The 27,356-nt window shown below is 40.6% G+C and overlaps 1 protein-coding gene and 1 long non-coding RNA gene across 5 annotated transcripts in view; one reads left to right on the plus strand and one right to left on the minus strand.

Annotated features, from left to right (window-relative positions):
- Positions 1-27,290, minus strand: part of LOC114057794 — a 55,650-nt gene extending 28,360 nt beyond the window's left edge. The window contains exon 1 of the long non-coding RNA XR_003571305.1: positions 27,196-27,290. This is a non-coding gene — a long non-coding RNA (uncharacterized LOC114057794). The remainder of the gene's footprint in view (positions 1-27,195) is intronic.
- MAP3K7 (mitogen-activated protein kinase kinase kinase 7) overlaps positions 26,775-27,356 on the plus strand; it is a 48,460-nt gene continuing 47,878 nt past the window's right edge. For all 4 annotated transcript variants that reach the window (XM_027884489.1, XM_027884490.1, XM_027884491.1 and 1 more), the window contains exon 1: positions 26,775-26,960. In XM_027884489.1, the coding sequence (XP_027740290.1) occupies positions 26,871-26,960 (90 nt within the window). In that variant the 5' untranslated portion in view covers positions 26,775-26,870. The remainder of the gene's footprint in view (positions 26,961-27,356) is intronic.

The raw sequence follows: 27,356 nt of genomic DNA on the forward strand, positions 1-27,356 counted from the left end.
CCCTGAAATGCCCTGAGCTACTATGCAGAAGTTTCTTGCTATAGAGAAAGAAGAGAAATGCCAAGCTGAGTAAAGAAGCTTATTTTGTTCAGACAAGAAACAAAGTGCACTTTTTCTTCCCCTAAACAATGCATTTTGAAGAGCAGGATGGAAGACTCCTAAATCAATAACCATTAAGAAGCACAAAGCTGCTGAAAGAATATATCTTTGGAGAAAGAGATTATCAAGCTTGACTCAGAAATTACTGGGTGAATTTCTATTAATGCAAAAGGGGTCCAAATTAGATGATCCTAACAGGCCTTTTTGGCATTGCAGTCCAAGAAACCGTGAAACATGAGGATAAAATGAATATTGCTCATCCCTGTCATAGCTTTTACAGAACGCTTCCCCAGTGACACAAAAATTCATTCATTCGCTTGCTGCGTTGAATTTATTTTTTTCTACATATAGTTTATTAGAGTAAGTTTTTCATATTGTCAAAATCACGGGTTTGATGACTTGAATTCCAAGTCCTTCTCTTCTTTTCAAAGTGAAATACAGAAGAGAGCAAACATACCTGCCACACCAACTGACAGCATTGTCAAGAGCCTGAGACAAAGAGGATATAGGGGCAGGAATGGTAAATAATACCACTGGGGGAAAAGGATGCTCAATAGACATTAGAGTAACCACCAGAGCCTGGAAGTTTCCTCAGAGGCAAAGAAGAGCCACAATCCTATTTTTCTGCAAAAGATCAAGGGACCATCCCTTGCTATCCCTCCATGGTCAGGGAACACTTCCCTTCCTGCTTGGTGGGTGGGCTCTAGAGATGCTACAAGAAAATAGGCTATGACACCCTACAGCCTGGCCTGTAGAAGAAGATAAAATGTAAATGGCCTGTGTTGTGGCCCTACACAGTTCATTCTTCCCCCATTCCCACCCTAGTGTGTTACTGTGCATTTGCCCTAGAGTAAGCAAATACCTGCAGACCTGCCCCAGAAAAGGCCATTTCATTTCCTACTGACAATCCCTGGAAGACGCACAAGCACTCTGTGCTGCTACTGGAACAGTTCAGGGAAGTTATGTTTTCCAGGAAACTCTCTCTGTGCTGTGCTTCTGCATAGCTGACCAAGCATCAGAAGACATATATATGTACACAGCTATCAATTTTACTTCTCTGGGTGTGTCTGCATCTTAGGGTTAAGAGCAGTTTGACATAAGCCATAAATTTCATAAAGGATATCTAAATACGTGTAATCCCTCTGTAACATGATGACACAGAAGATATTACTGTGCTCAGTGTCTAAGAATATACTGCTTCTCCTCACTCCTCACTGGTAATACATAAAAACCTTTGGAACTGGAAATACCCCCATTTCTTTTTTCTTATTATTTTTGCCTTTTTTTTTTTTTTTCATTTTTCTTTCTTATTTTAGCCAATGAATTACCTGCAAAACAAAAATCATGTATTGGTCATTTGGAAAGGAGGAGTGCATAGTTCTGGGACATAGCATTTTGATGCTACAAATTGAATTCCATAGCAAAACGAAGCTGAGATTTTCTCACAGATAAGAGCACGGTGATGTGATTGCATTCCACAGATGAGGGCTGGTTCAAGATCTTGCAAGCATAATTTTTAGTGTAAAATCGACTATTTAAATTTCATTAAGCTTAAAATTAACACAATTTATTTCCAAACAGTATTAATCATAATTACTAGAGTTCAGCTTCTGATTATTCTGGGAGTATACATTCATTACCCACTGGCAACCTAAACAGAAACTTAACATACTCACCACTCTATGTTGCCAATTGACAAAGATATTACTGAAACAAAATAAAAATTAAGTTGCAGCTTCAAATGTTAAAAACAATATTGTCAATATTTCAGCCATGGTTGAAAAACCTGATGATTACATAAAGGTATCTTAACAGAGAGGAAAGTAGAGGCATAGGGAGATGAACAGCATCTAATCCCTCTGTGGAGTAACTTCAATAAACTTCACTGTAGTTATTCCACTGCCAGGATTAGCTCACAAACTTTGAATTAAAGTATGAACCATGCTCTGACAATATTACTACAATTTTTTCATTATTTTAATCCTTGATGAGAGAAAGGAATTGCACAGAATACAGGAGCACAAAAATAATTGTTACATTTACGATTCTCCAATTATGGCTTATGGGGACTGCTTCTCAACCATCTTTTTGTTCTTATGAAGGTTTTATAACAAGGCTTTTGAATAAAACAAGTGTTTCCAATAGCACTAGCAACATAATGGCATACTTTTGAAAAGGAGGAATTTTTTTTTTTTTTCATTCATGTTTCAACTTATGGAGACTCAGCCTTCGATTTGTTCAGATTGCTTAATCCTCACTTATGTTCTTAGTTTAAGTGGATAAAAAGAAAAAACCCTCCTAGGATTGGGGTTTTTTTCTCCCTTATAGGATTGTTTGAAAGAGGACGTACTTTAAAGGAATGCAGTTTAAAGAGGGAAGAAATACAGATCCTCTTGTATACTCTGCTCAGCCTGAACTACTCTCATAGGGCTCCAGACTCAGCCAAAATATCTTCTTTGCATCTCTGTGTAGTCTGAGACAGTTGACCCTGAACCCAGCCACAATGGGTCAAATTTCAGCTGACCACTTGGTCAGGTCAGCAGGAAGGGATTGGCAATGGTTTCAACGCCCATTTGCCTTACATTGCTTCCATTTGCTTGACTCTTTTGGAAAAGCAGAAAAATTAGTAGGTCACATATTTTCCCAAGAAATGTTGCTGACACTCTGCCTGATTTTATAAACTATTGTACATGAGGATTCCATACTCAAACATACGTCATATAAAAACAGGAATCAAAATGAAGAACTGGCCAAGATTCATAAATCACAAGATTATTCATAAATCATAGGTTATATGATATGATGTGATCAGAGCTTTCCCCATAGAAATTTAAAAACAGACTCCTCTATCAAGTCTATAATGTCTGAGTGAGCTATGGCCTACATCTCAGAAAAATATTCACTATTGATTCAAAGACATCAGGCAATTGAAAAGACATCATATTCCAAGTTAAGTAGTTTTGGTGGATTAATCACCCTCAATACTAAAACCACAAATCTTATTTGTCCATCTTATTTTCTGGCTATTGTATCCCATTATGGCTTTCCACTGCATTAAAGACCTATCTCCAAAAATATCTTCCTTACATAAGTGGAAATCATAATCAGTTCAAATCTTCATACCTTCTTCAGAGCATCAAAATACATGAAGCTTCTGACATCTCTAAATTTATGGTATATTATAGACTTAAAATATTTTTTGGTGAAAGATTTGTGATGAGGTCCCTAACATTTCCTTCATTTTCAGTATCCTTTTTGAAGATACTCTGGCCTGATTTATTATTTTTCCAGCAAATATCTCCCCAACACTGAACAATGTGGAACAGTAGTTTTCCCACACATACTTGATATTCCGTTCTTACACACCTAAACATCATGTTTGCCCTCCGTCCTTAGCATTTCCCACTAAGTTCCACATTCAGTGGCTAAATGTATCACAAACCCTAGCCTTTTTCAGCTACACTGCATTTTATGACATAACACCTAATTTTGCGTACGACAGTTGGCTAAATTTTGCTAACAAAAGTCATTCTGAATGAAACTCTGCCATGTAAAGAGGCACAACTTAAAGGGCCAGGTCTCAAAGAGGACAGAAGTTCAACTGAATTTCCCCCAAACACATCCAGAAAGTAGGTAGATTACCTGCTTGTCACCATCTAGGAGATCTCACCTGCTGACATGCAGGCTCAGTCAATTCCTAGGAAAGCAGGATGCTGCAGGTTTATGTCCTTTAGTGGAGCAAACTTAAATGATTGTGATTAGCACTTCATCCCATCATGCAGAAAAAACACTTAGAAAAAAAGTCATCCAACTTATGGCATACTTATCTTTATCTTAATGCAGCCCAGTGCAACACAACACGTTTTCTTTTTTATCCTGATAGTTACTTTAAGTTGCACCAAAACCACATTTTTGTAACATGCCCCTTTCTAACCTGATAAGTTTTCCAGCTCTAGAAATCCTTCTGGTTAATAAGGGTCATCGGTAGGGACTAAAGAGGGACAAAGAGGGATTTTAATGTGAAATCAAACACACCAGTGAGAAGCAAGACACTTGAGAAGTCTGCCAATATTCATGCCATAGAAAATAATGGACCTACATTTAAAAATTACAGCCCTATTAAAGCACGGAGATATTGCACTAAAGGTGTTAAAATAACCAATTAAACATGCACTTTTACTCCTGCAAAAATACAGAACATTTCTGTGGAAAAAAAAAACCACTGACAAGAATTCACCATGACTGCCAGAAATCAAAATAAATAAATAGTTTTAATTGGAAAAAGAATATTTGAAACCACAGTGCACAGTTTTGTGGGCAAAGCAAATCTGTTAACCAGTCCTTTAATAAGCCCACATTGTACTGGATTCAATTTAGCTTTTCTAAGAACACAGGCATAACCTGTTAATAATTTAACACACCCCCGGTAAAGCAGGAATGCTGTAAATAAAAGGTAAACTAATAAAACAAAAGCAGTGCTTTGGTTTTGCAACTAGATGGCAAATTAATGGAAAAGATTGTTATCACAGTACAAATTCTGAAAATGTTACACACACAGAAATCATGAGATCCAAAATTTAAGATTCCAAGACAGGTATTAACTTTATCATGTTGCATAACACAAATAACATGTTTCTCTTTTGGAATGGTTTCTATGTTGTATGTGTTCTCAGTCCTGCTAAGCAACATTGCTGTGGAAATTTCACTTTAGGAAATTCTTCACTTCATTTCACTACAACTTTTTCTCTATCTTTATGCTTTTCTATAGACAGAAGCAATGCATATGTGCTACATGTTCCAAACACATGATCAAGGGACACGAATGCATGATCCAACTGGAGCTTTCATACACTCAGCTGAAGGTATTGCATGCTAATGGGAAAAAATTTAATGTGTTTATTTAAATGAAGAATGAGAAATAGCTCAAAATTGCATCAGGGATGGAAAAGCACTTTGCATTAGTTAATCTGCTCCAGTATGTTACAGGTTTTACTTGCTGATTATTCCAAGCTCTGCAGTGAATGAAGGTGGCAAAGGCTACAGAGCACTAGCCCATGCAGACATGAAAAACCAGCTGCTGGGATCACTCACTACTCTCCTAAATTTCACCGTCTGATCATGCTCCTAGGGCTAACTCAGACCACAACTATGGCAATCTGTACTGAGTAAATTTGCTACATTATCAAGAGCAGAGTAGCTGTGTTAGGCTGACACCAGCTAGGGAGGGTCAAACGGCATACACAGTATGTGGGTATGTCCGCTGAAGTTGGCTGAGCCATGGGCAGCTCCACATACTTTCCCTTCCAAAGGCTCCTGGAGGCTGTCCCTGCAGGCAACAGGCATCCAACCTGCCTTCTCCTGACTCCATCAGGGCACCTAGCCCCGTTCAAGTCAATCCAGGTCTAGCCACTGGCTGGCTGTTTTCCTGGAGGTGGGACAGCCTTCCTGGGCTCCATCAATACCCAGCATTCAATGGCCAGACAGCCCAGGCACCTTCTTCACCTGAAGTTTCTCCCAAATTCTTTCCTTTGACCTTCCATCCCACTGGCTGGAAGCAGCTCACAGGCTCAGGGAGGTCCCAGCTGCCAGCACATTTCTAGCTGCATTTGTCACACCCCTGCAGCACTGTGGGTCTGCAAACAGACCCCTTTTGAACAGCCCTGGAGGCCAGCACTCTTCCAGCTCAGAGGAAGGCAGTCTGAGCAGCGCAGAGAGCCTCTATGGGATAATTCCCCTATTTGTCAAGCTCTCGTTACCTTCCTCCCATAAATCTTTCCAGTTTCCTTTCCACACACATGTGGCTCTCTGCCTCCACTGTTAAAGTTCCACAGAAGGCAAAACTTTGAGTTCACTTATATTCTGCCACTTGAGAAAAACAAAGATTTGGTTACTAAATAGAGCTCCATAATCTGTAACCATGTAATTGTATGTTACACCAGTGACTTCTGTTAACAATAGAACTCAGGCAGAGGCACCAAGCTGACGTGGAGATAGGAGCTGCTGCTGCTGGGAAAATGTGTGTGGGAGAAATGATGTTTAGGAGGGAAGGGGGAGGGAGGAGAGAGGCGTGGCACTGATTCCTGGAAAAGTAGTAATAGAAAGATACTGGGACAGTGAGGGGTGAAGGCAGACTGCTCAAGGAAGCTTTGTGCCAATGCTGCCACGGGAACCCTGGTAGAGCCTGGTGTCTGATGCCAAAGCACCCAGAGAGACCTCGGTAGGAAAACACAAGGATTGGAGCATTATATTGGTAGTTTATTCCCCCAAAAAAGTCTCACCTACACTAGGAGGGAATCTGCGAAGTCGAAAAAAGTCACTCTAGTGTGTCATGCCCTTTTCATGGGATACACATCTCTAGCAGATGTGGAAGAGTTTTAGACAACCAGCAATGCAGGAGCACATTACAGGAGAAAGGCAGGTGAACTCTGATGAGGAATCAGACCAGAGGCAGAAATAAGCTTGAGAGCTGCTCCCTCCTGACCTGTCCAGTCCTGGAGCACCCATGCAGGGCTGTGATGTGTTCATTTATACCAGGATGCAGATGCTGTGGGAAGATAGTGGGCCCAGATGTGAAGACCCAGCAGGAAAAGCAGGATTTGTTTGCAGTGTTGTGAGCCTTGCCAGTCATTTGGGCTGAGCTTTGCTATGGGGTTGCAGATTCTGTGTTCCCCATATGGTGATAAGCTCACACAGCAGCAGTGAAGGCACTGGAATATGTCTGCTTTTCTTATTTTCTTTATACTCTATGTCCCTTCTCATTAGACATGAGAGGATCCCATTTCCAGCTTAGGATGCACGAGTGATAAGAGAATTGTGCAAAGACTCATCCCCCTGTTTCTTGTTACCCTTGTCATCTATCAAGAGACTGACTGCTTCTCTTACCTTTGCTTTTTTTTTTTCCTTCAGCATATTTGTAAATGTTATTTACTTATTGTCACTAGCTCCTTTGGGCTGTCTACTTCAATTTTATATCACAAATTGTGACCAGCAGCATTTTGTTCCTGCAGCTTTCTTTGTATCTTACTTCTCTGACAACAATAAACAGTCCTATAATTTTTGCTCCATTTTGGACCAAAATCTCACAGGAATATTGACAGTATTCTAACCCTCGCAGGTCTGGGAATGTACTGTGGGCATTGCTACAGCATACTCATACTTCTCATTCAAATCCTGGTCCCTTTCACATGGAGGAAAAAACTATGCAAGAGTGTCATTATTAGCACTATCACATTTCTCTTTGCATCACTAAGCATCATCATCGGCACATTCCTAAAAGATACTTTAGTTTTGCTAGCATTTAGAGTCTCCATAGTTCATGGATGTTATTATAGACCTAAAAATAATGCTTTACCCTTAAAGCACGTCAGACAGAAACGTTTTTCTGTGTCTTGAGCAGTTCAGAAAATCTTCCTTGAGCCAATTTTACACACAGAGTTCATGCCATCAGAATTCATATTCTACTCATGTGACTGACTGGCCTCAACAAGTTTCTCTAGAGTCAACATGTCCATGTTTTATGTGCCATTGAATTGGCTATCTTTTATCTGTGAATATTGTAATGGGATTAGAGGCTTGACTCTTTCCCTATTTAATAGTCTGTTTCTGACAGTTCTCATTCTTAATTTTCTTAGTTTAGGCCATCACATTATCTACAACCAACCTGTAAACCTGAATGTGATGGTCTGATTATTAAAAATTATTGAAATAATCTTCTATTTCCACGCTTGATCTTCTCAAAATACCCATGTCTTACCACAAATAAAATTTGTAGGAACAATTCTTAGTTCTGTCTTTGTGCAGTAGTATTAGTAAAAGTGATAAAAAAGTGGGGTTTTGTCATAAAAAAACTTGTTTGTTTGTGCAGAACAGGTATTTAACTTTACTATGGGATGTTTATTCATGTGTCTTACTAGGGATGATGAAGTTTTATTCTATGAAGGGAAGTTCTCCAGACACATTTGGCTACAGGGATCCCCAGAAGGCATACAGTTTTGCAGCAGCTCTGGGTTTTTATTCTTTTTCATCAGCATGAATTGAAACTACAGCCTCTACAGTACAATATACTACATTAAAATGTAAAACAGATATAACTGAGGGGAATAAGGAGAAGGAAGAAAGGCCAGAAATCTGTGATATTAACCCGAAAGAATTAACTTGTTTTCATATGTGTTTAATTCCCATAGGCTTGAGTTACCATCTTTTAAAGCACCACTCTTTCTCTTAAAGGTATTAGTCAAGGTACAGGAGCTCTGAGATAAAAATAAGATTGAATAAATGTGCCTGTGGCTCAGATCAACATCCGTTAAGCAAGAATCTGCCTGTCATTGTGTCTGCTTTGTATGCCATCGTTGTTGATCCCTGAGTGCAAGGATTCGTGGCATTATCACAGCTTCCTTCTCTAGACCTAAATGCTGGCTTCACCATCATTTAGGTTTTTATTATTATATAGTAGCAAAATTGAATGACTTACACTGCCCACACGCACTGGCTGATGCATTTGTACACAGCAGTCAGAGCCAAGGGTTGTCTAAATGATACACAGAGTGAGGCTTTGAAAATTCACGTTAAAATGAGATCCCCCTCTTATTTCTAAATTATTGTTCTTCCTAACTGCAAATGTAAGAAAACAAGCTTTTTTGCTATACCAGGGCTGACCTTTAAAATAAGGACGTTTCTTACCCATCACATCATCAATTTAAAGAGAAATAAATTCCTCTCTGTAGGATTTGTTGCTCTAGAAATACATAGTGAAAACATCATAAAAAGGCTATTAATGACTATTAATTCTTAAAGGGTTTGGAGTAATTTCTGTAAAATGCTGTTATATTTTTATTGAACTTGTTCAGGTTTTTTAATAGATTTTAAACCTAGAGGGGACTACTGGATCATTTAATCTGACTTCCTGCATTGTTCATAAAATAGCATCCAGTTAGTCCTGTGTTGAGCCCATTGCATTTGTTTGAGTCACACATGTCTTTCGGTTTCAGCTCATTCAGTCTGAGGGATCCCTGGGTAGAACTGCCTTTCAAAAGTATGGATGGAAAGATTTGAGCTAGAAAGAAAGGAATCCCGGTGCTGCTCTCCCAAAGGGGAAAAAAAAAAAAAAAAAAAAAAAGACAGAAATTATGAGAAATACAACTGTTACAAAGCACTGCAAAACATGGAAATATTGATTACCAAGATTCCTCTTAATAAGTAAAGTTATAAATTGTCATCTGTTGTCCCCTAACCCTTAACAGTTGGTTTCATTGCCTGAACTAATTATAGTGACCTAATTAGGTCACGATTTTTGAAACTACTAGGTCTCAAGACCTCTTGTATGTTTGAGGTGTCTACTTTGGTATGAAACAAATTACATCCCAGAAGTGCCTAGTTTTCTTCATTAATTAATGAAGTAAGGCGATTAGCTCAGCTGCAGACAGCTGTGTTTGGGCAGATGAGTCTTATTCACAATGACTTGGTATTTAGCTGTCAAAAGGAACCAGAATTAGAAAGCCATTATGTAGCATTGCTCTGCTTCACCTAAAGCTCAGGGGATCTTCAATATGGCAAGTATGAGATCCTGGAATAAGCTGTATATGTAACCTGTTAGAGGGTCTGACAGGTATTGCTGTCCTGACTAGAAGAGAAAGTCATCACGAGGAACAGTTAAAAATAGTTGCTTATTTCAGGGTTAGAAGCACCTAACAAGTACTAATGAGAAAAATGCGTTCAATGGACTTCTTAAAAAACAGAGTTCTGCAGGAAATAATTCTCTCTCAAGATTTTGTCAGCATCTATTTGCAGCCATGAAATGGTGGGGTCAGACTATATGGGCCAAAAAGCCAATAATCCAGCAATGACACACAGCGCAGTGCAGCCTTCATTATCCCCCACTCCTGCTCAAATCACAGATGCACGTGAGTGATGGCTGAGCACACTGACAGTGTCCCCAAACTGCTAACGAGCCACACACCACTGTAAAGTAGAAAAGATGCCATGAGTGGCCATACCTCTGCTATTGACAAGGAAAAAGCTGGGGAACAGCTGAAGGCAAATATACTGGCCTCTCACCCCCACAAGCCAAAAATAGCTTGTATTCGAAAAATTACTGGACAACCTGGAACCTGTGAGACACAGAGGATTAGCTGGAGGCTCTGCAGCAGACTTCAAAAAGTTTTTCATCACTGTGCAATAAACTGACACTGTGTGCTCACAGCATTTAGGTAAGGTTTGTATTTCTCATTCACACCAAGCTCCCAAGGAGCTGGATCCATCGATAATGCTTTCTTTTATCTCTGATTGGTTAAAAGACTCCATACTAAGCAAGTCCATCTTAGTTATATCATCATCAACTCCCATCTGGATTGTACTAGTACATTTTATTTGAACATTAAGTAATCAGACCTTCAGAGACACCTACTAGCTGATTAGAGTGAATAAATTACATTACTTTCTCCATTGACTCTGCAAAATATTGAATTAAGCTCCAGACTGTAGTGTTTATATTCAAAGTACTCCGGGGACCTCATAAAGTTCTGTCACAATGCAGCCTTATGGGGTAAGAAGAAAAGTTATTTGCCTGAGAAAGAACTGTTTCGTGGTCTAGTTTGCAGCTCCTGAATCCCACCAAATATCCCACCACTTCCTCCGAAGTGTACTTTATACTTATGTAAAAAAATAAAGATTCAACAAAAAAACAGAGCTCATGCACATTTACCCCTTTTCCCGAGGGTTGAGCTGGGAGATCAAATGCTATTTGTGGCAATAAATATTTTAGGATTTTTATGGTACTAAAACTACTACTACAATGAACATGTTCTAGATGTTGCCATCTCTGATAAAAGTTGTCATCTTCAGATGGATTAATAATCATAGAAATTACAATAATTCATCTTCTTTTATTACATATTATTCAGCTGTTTTTTTCCTGACTTTTGTTGCTGTTAGAGCTATGGAATGGACCAGAGGAAGTATAGGCAAATAATCTCTTCTATCCATAATGAAATAAAAAGGCAATATACTCTGACTAACCTGTTCTATCAGAAGCCATAATTACTCAGGTAGACACACAAAGAACAGATTTTCCCCAGTTTACCTCTGCTTACAAAGGACTCACTCCTCCTCTTTCTCCACCAGACCACTCCCAAGGTTTATTACTAACTGAAAGATTAGATCTGTAATAATATTATTTTCCTACAAGATAGTGCCCACCAGGAATAACAGATTAAATACTGTTCAAGCTTAGACAACTGTTAACACACACCACAAGAATTCTTTCCTGCCAGGTTTAATGATTCTGTCTGAGTGTTCACAGAGCCTGTTTCACAAAACTGCTAAGTTGCTTTGCCAACATTTTGTATATGAGAAACTGGGGAAGAGGGGGAAGAGAAAGAGAGAGAGAGAAAGAGAGAGAAATAATTTTCCACACACAGAAGAATGAATAAAGATGTAAAAATTTTTCTATCTGTAAGTAACTGGTACTAGTTGTGCACAGGCAATTTTGGGAGATCTCAGGAATTTGAGGGATCTTCTCCCCCAAAACAGATTCTATGCTTTCGTCTTGGTTTTCGACCAGCTTTAAGAGAGTGGTAGCTCCAAAGGTTGGATTTCAAATTGTCAAGTGATGAGGCTCAAGGCAGAGTGACTCTCAAGTGGGGAGGGCTCTGAAAGGTGGACCTGACAGCCCTCAGAACACAACAGCCATCAACAGCACTTCCCAAAGAGCCAACGCAGTGAAAAAGCAAGCACTGTTCCTGAAACCAAATTCATCAATGTCAGTGTCGTCCTTGCTAGCTCAGATGCACAGCTTTCAGCTGGCATATTTATTATTAATTATTATTAAATTTATTTATTTAAGTGTGCTTTGCATAGATAGACACATTGTCAGTCACCAAGGACTTAATATCTAAATTAGTTAGGACAAACAAACACAAGATGAAACAACACTGTAGCAAAGAGAGTGTGAGGGGATTACTAATGAAGAGAGAAAGAGAGAAGTAACTGTTTGAAGTAGTGAGTTAGTTAAGTGAATCTTTAAAGAAGAATCCATGACTTTAAAACTAGTGATTATGACCATTACAATAGTCTAGGACAACCATTTTATATGATGCTAAAAGCAGGCTGTAATGTCGAAATGGAGAGTCACTGAAATATTTCAACCTAGGTCTTGAACCCACCTCACAGGTGGAATTCAATTCCCAGTCTATTCACCTCTTTCTCTGCCTATTTTGCTTCCTGATGAATAGAAAAAAAAAAAAAAAAAAAAAAAAAAAAAAAAAAAAAAAAAAAAAAAAAAAAAAAAAAAAAAAAAAAAAAAAAAAAAAAAAAAAAAAAAAAAAAAAAAAAAAAAAAAAAAAAAAAAAAAAAAAAAAAAAAAAAAAAAAAAAGAGGACAAAAAGGTTTTCCTGACACAGGAGAAGAAGGGGTGTAAATTGTAAAAAGAAGTAAGAAGAAAGGAGAAAGCAAGGGAATAAACAGAGCAAGAAAAGGATGGCCCAAATGGGCCCTTTAGAGGGAATCAGAGTATGCCCACTCAGGTGAGAAACATGCAGGGTGATCATAGGGTAATTAGCGTTACAGGATTCTAGCGCCTATTAAAAGAGCAGGACACTTGCAGAATAAATACTATATGCTTATAGTAACTGAGAATGATAATAGCTATATCAACAAAGCACCACTAGATAAAATGACCACGATTGAGTAACGTATGAAGGCCAAATGGGATCTAAAACATCTTCGGCTCCTAAATAAAGAGAGGCTTTTATCTGGGGTCTTTTCCATTTCCAGATAGAACAGACCAGCAATTTCTATCATTTATTAGATAAACCAGAATCCATTCTTCAGTGGGTGACTAGAATATATGTTTCAATTCTTCCAAAAGAAATGATAAAAGCAGTATAAGAGAAAAGTACAAGGACTTCCGAGCTTTGAAGGTCAGCTACTTCACCTTGAAGCATCATGTAGATCTGGCAAAAGCAACTGACAAAGAAATTACAGGAGAATAAAAGACTTTACAAAGGTCTTTTTATTGGAACTATTCCATCTTAAATACATTCTTAAAAGATTTCTTTTAATCTTGACCCTGCTGTCCCTGTTGGTGGTCATCTCAAATTGTTGACCCTTCATTTTCTTTCCAATACCAAAGCTGTGCTTTAGTAAAGGTTCCCTAAAGCCCAAAATGGCTCATAAAACACTGGGGTTTCTGGCTGCTTTACATCAGAGTCTGCAGATGTTTCAGAGTGCATGCAAGCCGTGTCCGGCCTGTGCAGGTGTGAGTCCAGGTTAATAGTTTTCTTAAGCTTCAGAAAAGGAGCATTTAGGAACAGAAACCAAAGCTGGAAGCCAGAGGGCAAATATTTTCAACTTCTGCTACTCTTTGTGTGACATTCCTCTGCTTTCAGAAGTAGGATTCTTAAAATCATCTTGTATGGCTTTGATTCAATCTCTGAAGTGCATTTTTATAACAAAGAAATGCTGTATACTGGGATCTAGTGTCATGGGAAACAAGATTCTCGGTTTATAGGGCACACTCCCTTTCCCGCTTGTAGCTATGTAGCTCACTTTTCCCCCTGCAAAGATGACTTGTGACACCAACAACAAATTCTGACATGGAAAGATTATGTTGGAGAAGCATTTAATCTCTTTTCACCTGTTCTTTATGAACTTCAAGTCCCGGGAACAAGAACCATACCCATGTTATTAAATATCCCTACAAGAAATCCTACCTATGTACTACTGGCAAACCACTTCAGTGTGATTCCTTCAAGCATATTTCTCCTATCCTGCAGTCTCAAGAGCCTGCCTAAGACACATGCTTATTCTTGTTAGATCTCACTGAAGCATATTTGAGACATTGCTCCCAGATCCAGAATGCTTTTCCCAGGACATTGGATATACTTTTTCTTGTGTAGAATTAATATTATTATTGCCATGAAGAAAAAGAATGGAAATCTAAAAAAAAACCCCACAGAAAGTGTTATTTTAAGCATGCACATTTGTAGGAAAGTCCCAGGATTCAGGGGACTTCTTTGTGATGAGGGAAAATAGTAGGAAGAAAGAAGCCTTTATCAACAATAATAGATGGATATTGTTCAAAAGCAGAGCCAAAAGCTGAAGATGCTGATAGATAATTTTCTAGGTAGGATGTAGAGATATTTAATAGACCATAACTTTATGCTTTGAGAAAATATAATCATAGAGAAGTTTTTTGCTTGGTTTCTGATGCCTAAAGAAAGGGTTCCCCTTTGCGGAGTGTAAAGAATGTCTGAGCAGAAGTGTCCTATGTAACTCTTCCCAACCTGCTCTCTGACAACAGACCCCTCAGATCTGCTATGCAAGCACTACTTGCCAGGATACTAATGTCTCTTCAGTTCTTCTTTTAGCCCCTATCTGCTGTTCCCATGCCTCCCACATCCTCACCTGTGCTGGGAAGTCATATATTCCTAAAATGAGGAGTATCTTCTGTCCCGTTTTCACCCCAGCAGGACCTATCCTCTGACCCAGAGGCCATGAAGAGCATTCTGCCTATAGGACTGCATTGTGCCACATGGTTACAGCCTCTTAATTTGGGACTCACTTGGGGTCTCTGTCACTACATTGTAGTCCCTGCCTGCCATAAAGCACAAGAACCTCAAGTGGGAAGCTGTTTGAAGGGAAAGTTTGAAAGGTAATAGTCACACTCAGCTCTTCAATGTATTTCTTCCATTCATGAAGAATATATAGAAAATCTATAGAAAACTACATAACTTATTTTTAAAAAAACTATTAGATATCACTAAATAAGGCATAGACCACTGGTTTTGAATTTTTTTTTTTTAATACCAGTTAAATGTGAGCCTCTACATGCATTAAAAAACTTTTTAGTTTATACACTGGGGCCCATTTTGATGTTTCCTATTGCTTTTAACTATAGATTGTGTGTGACACTTGAAAGCTTGTATGACCACCATCTGTGCGGTAACTGCTTTATCAAGCTGTCTGTGGTATATCCATGTACATGGGGTGAATAGAAACAGCCAAACAGAGAAACATAATGGATGAAAAGGCTAGGTCATAAAAACAGCAGCTCATGTTTCTAAAATTGAGAAAATCTGAGTACAGCCTTAGCTTTGAGCATAAGGGTGGGTCCCAGTGGCTACACTGATACTGCGGAATAAAACGGACCAGGGCCTGTGCTCCAGTCTTGAGCACAATAATCCTTGCACAGCACGTGTCAATACATAGCTTGACTCTCTTCCATGTAAAGTACAGGCTATGGCCAAACTATCATAAAGTCCATCTGGAGGAGTCCTGAGCCCTGCCAAAGACTATGTTGACCATTTAAGAGCATGCAGACTCCCAGACTAGGGCTCAGGCTTCTCCCCTAGCCTTATTCTATTTTCTAATATAAGTTATAAATTACAGTAGCATAGTAGTATAGACATGACCACAGAAATGATGCAAGTTGTCAGATGTGATGGTGGGTGTGCAAACACAGACCTGTTCACAATAGGTCTTACAGATCTTTGCAAGCAACTGGAAGAATCCTATGTACTGCAACAAAGACTGATTAAAACGATTAATCATGTTTTGCTTCTGTACTTGATAGTGGTTAGGTCTGTTTTCAGAGGGGAAAAAAACCTTCACGCTCCTAAATATTTAATGTTTTTATTTCTTTTCTTTTCTGTAATTAATTGTAGGTGCCTCTTTACTTACATGTAACTATAAGGGGGAAAAAAAAAAGAGATGAATTTCCAGATAAACTTACAAGAGCTATTGTTGTATTTTGAAAGACAAGGGAGTCTGAAATAGACTGATTAGATTTTTAAAAATGCAATAAAAGGTGAAAAAGTCCAAACAACAATAATGGAGATTTTCTGACAATCACAACTTGCAGTAAAGTCTATTTTTAATGAGATGAAAAGTTAGGGAAAAAAGCACCCAAAAAAAGAGTCTTAAAAGCATTCTGCTAAGAAATTTGATTCTCACACTGAAACTCTCTTCTCTGCAGACAAAAATCTGTCCTTAAAACATGTGCAGAAGAGGGTACAGATATAAATCAACCATAGCCAAAATAAGAGTTCTATAGTCAGTACCACAGTACCACCTTGTGGGGAAATAAAAATAGCTTCAGTATTGACTTATTCCACTGCACAGTTGCAGGAGATACCATCATATAAACATAAAACTGTAACTAAGACAAATGAAACAGACTAAAACATCAGCAATGTATGTGATGCATGATTTCTCTCAGTGTCAAATCACTTTTGTTGAAGCATCTGTGTTCCAGATAAAATCTTTCAGAAGTCTACTGTAAAAGCTTCCTGGAAGAAAAATGTCTTCTTTTACATTTGCTTGCATTCCTTACTTGACATCCATTTGCTGCAAATTTATTTCTCTAGTTACACTGAATCAGGAGAACAATTGCATAAGGCATGTCAAATTCCACCCCCACAAAATGTTTCACAAAGTTAAAGGCTATGACACAAACAAACTAATGCCAGGATCTTTGAAAATTACTTTTATTGTTTTTATTGTTTTTCTGTAACTGATGTAGATATTAGAGACAGTAATATTCCTGAGCACATCTGAAGAAATAAGGTTATTAAATCCTCAGATGCCCAAAGGGAATTATCATCTGCTTTTCTCCATTTCTTTCACATAGTGAAAGAAATTTGTATGATTAAGTAATTACTGGCTGTCAGAAAAAATAGTTGCCCAGCCATCATATTTTAAGAGCTCTATTAAGTGCAATTTTCACACTTTCAAATATATCTTCTTATAGGCATCTCTGAATGTAATATCCCCAATAAAGCAGAGGAACTAGTTTTTTCTTTCCCAGGTTGTTTGAGTGTTGACCACCACACATGTAGGAGGGCAATATTCTTTTGGGGATTTTATTGTTTTGTTTTGTTTTGTTTTTTCCCAATACAAAACCAAAGATTAAACCTGCTAGAGTCTGGAGACTTATCCATCTGCAGGTGAGACTGACACTGGCTTTCGCTGGGCTGGGGTAAGATCCCAATAGTGGGATTCCTCTAGCCTCACTTTAAATAACTAGAATTTAGGCAAGCAGTCCAGTTACCCATACATACCCATCTAGCATCATCTCAGATTTCCCAGGCTTCCTGGACCTTCAGCTCATGGCCTGCATCACATTTACCAGCCCCATGCAGAGGTCACAGAATCCTTAGGGGCCTCCAAAGTCACTAGATGGCTATGAATGAGAAGCTGAATCAAGCCCTAGGTGTCTAACTGAAGTTTGTCATACGGGCTCCATTTACATTCAGCAGAGAAAGAGACATCTTGAAAGAGTAATTCATCATGTCCTAACACATATGTCTATGACAGTTGGGAAGAAATACCCCCTGAAGTTGCCTGTTTCTCCCTGCTGATCAAAGAAGGCACTTTGAAACCAGCTAACTTTCGGGTGATAACATTCTGTTGAGATTAAACTGAAAGTTAATATATAACATAATATAATATTATACTATAATTAAATATAATTATAATATCATTAAATAAACTGAATACTATAATAGGGACTTTGTCCCTATTTTTGCATCCCAACAATACACTCTGGGTTGTATGTTGTACTCATGATTTGTATAGTGTGATCTGAACCATAATGTATACATTATTTTAGGATACCAGTCAGCTCAGATGCCATCACTAGTGGTGGCAGTGAGTCCTGCCTTAATCAGCAGCAGTAGCAGCAACTGAGGTCTGATTGCCAGGGACTGTTCATATGCATGAACAGTGTCTCTCCACCCAGCTGCTCTTTTAGGATCCCATCCTCTCTTCCCAACACAGGCAGTACCTCTCTTCTCCAAATCCACTTTTCATTCACCAGAAAGACATCAAAACCAACACCTCCTTCTCAGTATGTTCTCCACCTCCACAAACTAAGCTATGGTGTCCCCCACATTCCCTAAGTTCAATCTCCACATCCCCAGTCTCCATCAGGGTGGAGGTATGACACATCCCAGGAGTCGATATCTTTCTAGAAGATGCTGCCACCACCCAGCACACTGACCTTAGGTGTGTGCTGTGCCACTGGTAATATATGCCCCTCAGTCTGGGATTTTCTCAGATAAAAAATGTGCGAGTCTCAAGCTTACTATTTCAGGCTGGCTTTGCAGCTATGTTTGGAGTTTTCCTCCACAGTCATAAGATCTATGTCCTTAATTTTTATTTTTTTTTTTTTTACAAAAGTTCATATTCCTTCCTCTTCTTGAGTAGTGGCCAGTGGACACAGATTTAGATTCCCAAGAGAGCACAGGCCTCCAAGTCTCATCAAGGTAAATGAATTAGACAATGAAATGCCTTTGAAAACTTGACCTACCTGACCACAGAAAGAAGATATATGGTCAATGGCCTCTCTCTGCTTTTCAGACTTTCCCAAGATGCAAGCTGCAGTGCACCATGTAACCGTAGCAGTAGTGGAGGGCCTTTGCTGTTGCCTCTAGACTCCCCCATCACACAAAAGGAGGCAGTAAAAGCTTCTCAGCTTTACGAAGTAGCCCCTGATCTGAATTATTTACACTGTGTCTTATTTTCAGCTTTTTATTTCTCAGCTTTAATGTTCTGGTTTAGGGTTTTTTGCAAGAAAACCAAACCAAATTCTGTGTTGGACTGACAAACAGGAGATGGAAGTGAAGTAAGTATCACAGTTATGAGCCCTTCTTATCTAATAGTTTAGTCACTGTGCAACAGACCGCTTTTCAAAAGCTTCTGCCTGAGGGGATTCAAACATTCATCATACATTTATCTCCCAAAGATGTCATTAAACACCATTTTTAGGACAACATGAATTGATTGTTCTCCATCCTCATTTGTTCCGCTTTGCGTGAAACTCTGAAAATTCACTCAAGGCATTCACTGGCCTCCTTCCCTCACTTCGACAAATGGTGGATCACATGGAGTGGAACAGTATCAAGGGGAACGACTAAGAGCACGTCTCAGGTAAAACACTCAGCATCTGGGGCTAGATTCTCCACTAGAAGGCAACACTTGTGGGTCAAAATTCTCTCAAATTTTAAAGAAATTCAGCCTTGTTGCAGAGAGTAAATTTATTAATTACTAGGTATTAAAGACAATAATGGTTTTGCATTCAGCAGCTTGAAGAAGAAATTCTCACAAGGGTCATTAACATCTAACCTACTGGTCTGATACTACGAGACAGAGATATTTATGCTTACTGAAGAACTATTGCTTAAATACTAAAACTTGCTGGGGTTATGCCAAAAATTAACTTACACCTTAACAAGTTACCTGGCTCAGCACTTCTATTACATCATGGCTACATATTGAAGTAATGGCCTGAAGAAAACTGCCTTTATGAAACACTAGGTTACTGACAGTGGTCAAGTACCACCTGACTGGAAGTTTCTAGAGGAAACAGGAAAATTTCTGGTGATTTATCACTTCCAGTTTTACTGTGACTTTTGCTCCTGTGTGATCTCATTGAATTGGGAGCATCATGTGTCTCATGCTCCTGGTAATATAGAAGTCAATGTCCATATTTCATTACCAAACAAGTGATACAATGATATAAACCACTCAGTTCCTTCGCCTATGATTGTATTTGCTTTATTCTTCCACTGATAGAAATATGTTATCTTGATTACAGATGATTTTGACAGATCATTTTTTAAGATAACTTCTAGAAAGAAATACCATTCTAATGAATCACGGCAAAGCATGTTAACAAGCACTTCTTTAAAAGAACCGGATCTTTGTGATTTTTATTTTACATTACAGAGCACTGACTTTCAGCATATATAACATGTTAATCACATATCAATTAGAAATATGATTACCTGGCAGCATTTTTGGGTCCTCCATGTGCATTTATTGGTTGTTTGCCAAATACACATCCTCAAGCAACCAGAAGGCAGAGCCACACACGGGGCACTCCTGTGCACCCAACCAGGCTGGAGCTGCAGGTCCATGTTTCACAGTCATACCATTGGTTATTGCCAACCACACAAGAATCAGGGTGCCTTCTGTGGAGGTGTTTCTAGTCTGCTAGCATATCTCCTAGGAACATAGAACAGCCCAGGTTGGAAGGGATCTTGAAGGATTATCTGGTCCACCCTTGTGAAGGGAAGGGAGGCTAGATGACATTATCTAGCACCCTGTCATGTCTTGAAAACATTCAGTGACAGGGACTTCGCCATGACGCTAGCTACACTGTTCTAGTCAATGGTTATTCATGGTAAAAAATTTCTTTCTTGTATCAGGATGAAACCTCTCCTGGCACAATTAGTACTTTTTCTTCCCCATGAGAAGAGACACCCTCTTCTCTGTAGACACCCTTTAAGTACTAGGAACCTTCTTAGCCAACAAATACAGTACTCTGCTCTCACAGATAGTTATGACAAATAAATTATTTCAGTAACGAGGTACCATCCAGTGAAGCAAATTGCCCCAGTTGCAGGGAGTCTTTAAAGGTCTCTAATCTGCACGCATTAACAGGATTTTTGTGCAAAAATAAGATACCTTTCACTTGAATATCACTTTCCAACAGTACTGTTTACTGCACAGTATCTTTCTCTTTCCAATCTCTTTAAACACAGCCAACATATATCCTCTCTGTCTTTTGTTTCACAAGATTAAACATGCCAAGTTGTTTTATATTCCCTTCTGTGGTAAGCCCTCTCTTATCTTGACCATCCTTGTAGCTTTTCTCTGGAACTAGTTAGGTCTAAATTCATTTTTCTTGGAAAGCAGATAACCAGCACTGCAGAGTCTTTCAGATGAGGTCTGCATAAACTTGTATAGCTTTACTGGATATATCATAAAGGATATAAAAGATTGCTCATTTTCTAGGTGTATTATCTACAGGATTCAGTCCTCCCAAAACCAGTTAAAATATGCAAGTTGTAATCTTATTCATCTCTTCCTAATAAATCTCTTACAGGATAACAAGATGTTATGAGTTCTAAAATTAATTCATGAACTTGCACTCTTAATATTTTAAATATTAACTGCTTTATTTCTCTTGTCTTTGGATTCATCTAATTTTTCCCATTTGATATTCTTATCCTTCTTTCTATTAACTATACTGTCAAAACTCATGTCTTCAGAATCACTGTCACCTTCCTAATTCTCTTATCAACATTGTTAATGAAATTATTAAGAAGGTTCCTCTCAAAATTCAATCTTTTAAAAAAAAAAGAAATCTATTAGTAACTTCATTCCAATACTTTCCTTTTGATTGTCCCCACAGTCTCCTCACTACTCTCCTCTCTCCTTACCCACTTTCAGTCCTTTTAATGATTCTTGTCATGTCCAGCTTAATTAACAATTTCCCACAAGGCAATATATCAAATACATTCAAGATAGAAAAGTTCTATCCATTCCCCTTGCCTAAAAATATCATCAAATTTATCACAAATGATCTTTTGTTAATCTGAAATAATCTACCTTTGATTAAAAAGATGTGACATTTCATTCCATTTACCTCCCTGCTCTTTATTATTCTCTCCTTCGCATTTTATTTTAAAGCCTACTGAGAGCAGACCAATGGACCCTTAGATACCTGGATCAGTTTTCCCACCTTTCTAAAATACCTTTGGTACTTTACAGGTACCTAGTAACATTAAAGTACTAGTAACATTTATGCCTATCTCTAACACATCTATCAGCAATTTCATGTACCCTATCTTTCAGACCTCACAGTTCAAGACTGGCCAGTCTACTGCCATCTGTCTCCTTCTTCTGCATGCTGAATTTGGTACTATCTTTTTCCCACTGGCCACTTAGCCAAGCCCAGCTGCTCAAAGGTACAACAGAGGAAATGTGTTCGTTTGGTTTCAGGATGGCATCTAGATAATCTCTCACCTTTACTTTGCCCTTATTGCATACTACATTTCTTTCCTGGTTCTCTTGGTGGCTTAGATCTCAAATTAGAAGGTAAAATAAGGTCCAGAAACAATTGTGACCATTTGAGTTTCTATAATTCTCATGCAAGAGAACTTCTTTTTCCTTTTACCAAAGTGAATATGATTCCTTGCATACAGCTGTGTTTGCTATTTAGCAAGGCAGCTCATGCATTTATTTTGCAAGGCTTTTTTTGGATTTGTTTTTTAATGTATGCATTTTGTCACAAATTACAAGGCACAGCACAATTGAAGGAATTCACAGCTATTTAGAGGATTTTTTGGTTTCATTTTTTTACATACTATGGGGAATCCTTTTCAGAAAAGGAAAGAAGCAATAAGAAAAAATGAAGCATGCTAGGCTGCCACCTCACTGTATTTGGTAGAAGATGCCCTTGTGCTGCATTGCAAGAACTTCCAAACCACTAACGCAAGACAGAATTGGAGAAATCATTGAGATTCATAGTGAAATCTGACACAAAAAATATTGCAACCTACTCTTGGGAAGTTTTAATGTAAGAGCCAAAGGAGTTACATGAGAAAAGTTGATTAGGCAACGAGTCTGCCATGCTGAGCAACAGAAATCTTTCAATATCATCAAGTGATTTGTCCTCATGAGATATTTTCACTGTACCTGCCTTGGAACAAGCAGTGGGCTCCTCTGGGGTCTCTCCCAGCTGGGACCTGAATTTGTATGGCACATGTGTTTCATGGTATGCTCTATACTGTTGGTCACCAGGGACCTACTCTGGCTTCACACCTGCAAGGCAATGCACAAGACAGTTCATCCACCAGTTCTTTCAGTCATCCGGGCTAATTCCTCTCCTTTTAATTCCTGCAGGTTTCCTATGAATAACATGCACCCAGACACTTTACCATGCACAGGTGAGTTAAGGCTGATGACTCACAATCTGTTCTAAAAGGTGTTGTCAAGATCTTTAATCACACAGGGTTCCCACAAACTGAAATGATATAACGTGATATTTACAGGACAATATTTAACAAGGAAAAAATAGAGTCAGTCTTGGCAGAAACATGAACTCCTCCTGTGATTAAATCTAGAAGATAACCTTCCTTGTTGTTGTAAGTATTCCAGTTGTGGATACATCCAACACCTTTCACCACTGCTTTCTAATCGATCCTCCATCGCTTGAGACATTTTAATCAACTGAAAAAAACCCTGCATATACTGAAAATACAACACAAGTTGCAATCTTTTGAAAAAAGAAATAACTTAGCTTTTTTCTAAATTATCTTAGTGAAAAATAATGCTGGTTCACTCCTCCTAAAAAAACTTCTGCATCTGTCACATGGAGCAACTTTAAGGAAGCTGGACAAAGAGTAGCCAGGATAAAATATCTGCACCTCTACCTGTACTCATGCCCATATTCTAAGCTGTACAATTCTGTGTATGTTGGATAAATTTTAGTTCAGATATGCAGATATTAGGGCTAAGTCTCAGGTCTTTTTAATTGGCCAGGTAGACTTTGTTTATATTTTTTCAACAGACCTACTGCTGCACCTTCTGGAAAAACATAGCTCATAAACTTGCTCTATGACAGGTGCTACAAAAACCTCCACAGCACTTGTCTCAGGTTTCAGCATTTGTGCCTACTCTGACCATGGTGTCCCGGCATTTCCAATAATCTTTAAGTGGTCACCTTCCAGGCATTGGAACCTCTTCCCAATGTTAGAGAAAGCCAACTGAGACCCAGAATGTGGGCTTCACAGGTTCTAGGTTTTCATTCTAAACACAGGAGCAGCTTTTTGCCAAAATAAATACAGCAGATGCAGCTTCTCTTTTCTTTTTTTTTCTGTGTTTGGGTCTGTACAACTTACATCCAGTCACCAACATAGCTAATTAAGACTGTGTCAGTCAGGAAAGAAAAAAAAAAAAAAAAGAAGTCATATCAAGAGCACAACATCCTTAAAACCCCTCTTGATATTCACAACGACATTTTGATAATGATGACAACTCTGCCTTAACAAAGAAAGAGCTCATTATTTTTGAGATACATATTTCTACATCAATTTCTGAAAGGAAATGAACCTTACAAGCAACTATAATTGGAATGCCCTCCTCTGCTCTCTTAATACTCATCAACAAAAAATAACAAAAGTGACAGAAAAATCTCTCAATTGCAATATAAAGACTGCAACTGCCACTTGCTTGATATATATCCTCAAGAGATGTATGTGAAAAATAACAAAAAGCCAAATATTCAGTTACTTTTACTAGAGATCACCACAGGCCACCCACTAAAGCACAACCACCCACTTGGCCATCTTTCTAAAAAGCACGGATATAGTTCACCTTCCCCAATGCATAACATGTGCTCAAACAAAGTTTTAAGATTTCTGCCTGACATCATGCTCATGATCACAACTAGGTATCAAGACCAGCAGTGATAGATTTTCACACGCGGTTTCTGGTTTTTTTCATTCATGCCTTTTCCTTGGCTTCAGTTGACTGTTAGTTGTCTTGAACCATACTTTTAGAAGTGTTTGGAGAACTGAAGCAATTCATCCACCAGTATGAATTTATCTGAGAGGACTCTGGTGTTCATCTGGTCTATTGTTTGTCAGTACCTCAGAAATCGATATTCATCTTCCAAAAATCAATATATTGCACACTGAGCAGCTGAGACAGTAGCAGCTGCTTACACAAAAGTGTTACGCTTTCCTTTAAGAAGTTGTCAGGTCCAGGTATAAACATGGTACTTTATGACTCTTTGTCACAGCATGACCAAGATGTGCACAGATGGTGGCTTTTAAGAAAATGAAACTCAAATGTACCTCCGGGTTTAAGAGAGTGCTAAGTCCAAATCATCTAGAGACTACATATCTGGAGAGCACCAGGGTCAACATGAACATCCAAACCTATAAACAACCAGAGAAACGAGAGGCTCTGAACAACCCCACTGCTGTATGAAGCAGGTATTAGTCAGATTTTACAGTACCTGGAAACTTTCCATGTAGAACGGAAGACTCTTTAGATCTTTCAAGACCAAACCATATCAGAAAATTAAAAAAGCAACAGGAACACAGCACATTCAGGATCTGAGTCTGCTCCCCATGCACATACATATCACTAGGGCAATGTAATTGCACCAACCTAACCGGCTCTGCATACTAGTTATATCTTGCACACAACACAGCCAACATGTTCATGTGCCGTGACTGCTTGTCTGGGACTTCTGGATTGCTACACATCTGAAAATTCTGAACCAATTACAAAAGCTGACAGAAAAATGCAAGAGGGGAGCAGACAACCTGTAATGGCAACCTGTCACAAAGTGCAGCATCTCTGACAGAGGTACTTTCACTTTGAGCTTTTCTGACAGCAATTGACCCATCATGACAGTAAGCCACTGCCCATATTCATCCTTGATCTTTTCTTTCCCAGTTGAAGCATCTTTCTTAGGCTAGGTCTGCAAACCAGATCTATCGACATTTATGAGATTTCCTTGTGTGGTACACATATTCCCTAGCATGCTAGCAGAGCAAGATCTAGGAAAGCTTACTACTAAAATTGATCTACTAAAATTACATACTATTAATAGTATTGTACAATAACATAACTTTTTATATATAGCCCCAAGGCTAAACATATCAAAATGAAGCATAGCTGTTTCAGTGGAACACAGCAGCTCTGTTCACTCATCCCAGCATTGATTTCACACTGGGGGCCGCCTAAAGCGTCAGCTTGGGACGTTCACCACCAAAACACTGATGCACTGCCCCAGCCAAAAGGGGTAGTAGTACCTACTCCTGGGAAAGAGTGGGTTGAGTGAGACTCCCTTTGGTTGTAGAATACAGATAGTGCGGTTAACGGCCACATTCATTCCCGAGTCCTATCCCTTTATTGCTATGTATTTACATCAATTGCTCAATTACATTCTGCTCCACAGCCACCCTCTTACATACAAGACTTCCCCTTGGAAAGCGCCCCTGAAGAGCCCAAGCTGCGCTGCTCCCAAGGCTCGTGTGCCCCACAGGATACCTCTTCCCCTGGACAAATACATATTTGTGTGTATGTGTATGTGTGTGTGTAGGGAAAAGGTATATATACAGGAAAAGGTGTATATAGAGGGAAGAGGTGCATATACCGAGAAAAGGCGTGAGGCTCCGCACTTGCTCGGCAGTAACCCCGGGGTGTGCTGTGCCCGGCAGCCGCCCCGCAGCCCGGGGAGCCCGGCCGGACTCTGCCCCCCAGCGCCAGAAGAGACTCGCCGCCCAGACGGCCACGTCCGGGCCGCCTCGGGGATGCGCCGCTCCTCCGGCGGCTCCCGACAGGCGGCAGCCACAGGAAGCGGGCCCGGGCCGCGCCTGCTCCCCCTGGCGGCGGCTGGGCGGGGGCGGTGCCGCCGCCAGGCCGTGGCCCCACCGCGGCCGCCCGAGGAGCCGCCGGGGCTGGCGCTTCCCTGCCCGCCCCCACGCGGAGCTCCCTCCCTCCGTCCCACCCTCCCCGGCCGGGCAGCAGGAAGCGGCTCTGATGTCAGCTGCGGCCGCGGCGCGGCTCTGAGCGGCTCTCCCACCCCGCCGCGGCCCCCTCGCCCGCTGCCGCCGCTGGGGCTGGCGGAGGCGCCCGGCTGCGGCCCCGGGGACGCCGCCTTCTCTCCGCCGGGGACGCGCGGCCGAGGCGGCTCCCGAGCAGAGGCCGCGGCCTAGGGCGGCCGGCGCGGCGCCCCGCGGGGGTGCGGGCGGGCTTGGGATGCGCAGCGGCGGCGCCGGGGCCTCTGCCCGCCGCCACTGAGCCCCGCGGCCAACGCGAATGCGGCCCCGGCGGCGCCTCGGCCAGGCCCGCCCCGACCTGCGCCCGGAGCCGCCGCCGCGCCCCGCATAGCCCCGGCCCTCGGCTGCCCGGTGCCGGACCCTCGCGTAGCCCCGGCCCGGGCCTCTCCTCCCCGCGGTGAAAGAGGAGGCATGTCCGCTGCCGCCTCCGCTGAAATGATTGAAACCCCCCCGGTCCTCAACTTCGAAGAAATCGACTACAAAGAGATCGAGGTGGAAGAGGTGAGTGAGGGCCTCGCCGCCCCTCGCACACACAACCCCCCCCCCCCCCCCCCCCCCCCCCCCCCCCCCCCCCCCCCCCCCCCCCCCCCCCCCCCCCCCCCCCCCCCGGCTCCCCGGGCGCGGCCAGCCTGGTCCCCCGGAGCGCCCCCGGCGTTCCCGTACCCGGCGCCGTCCCACGGCTCTGGGAGGGGTCACGGGGACTCCCCGGCTGTTTCCTGGGACCCTCACTGTGTACCTGGCCGGGGTTCTGTGCTCCCCTGGATGCTGCAGCGGCTGGCACCGGCGAACAAAGGCTGTCCGGCTGGCAGTGGAGGTGCCAACTTACTTCTGCCAGCCCTGGGGTTTTACTTGGGGGGGGGGGGTATTTAAGCGGGACAGATTTACTCGGGACGTAAA

This window comes from Empidonax traillii, unplaced genomic scaffold (assembly GCF_003031625.1).
Source record: "Empidonax traillii isolate 1590-97213 ecotype Southwest subspecies unplaced genomic scaffold, ASM303162v1 scaffold147:size910788, whole genome shotgun sequence".
In the NCBI taxonomy this organism is placed as follows: Eukaryota; Metazoa; Chordata; class Aves; order Passeriformes; family Tyrannidae; genus Empidonax; species Empidonax traillii.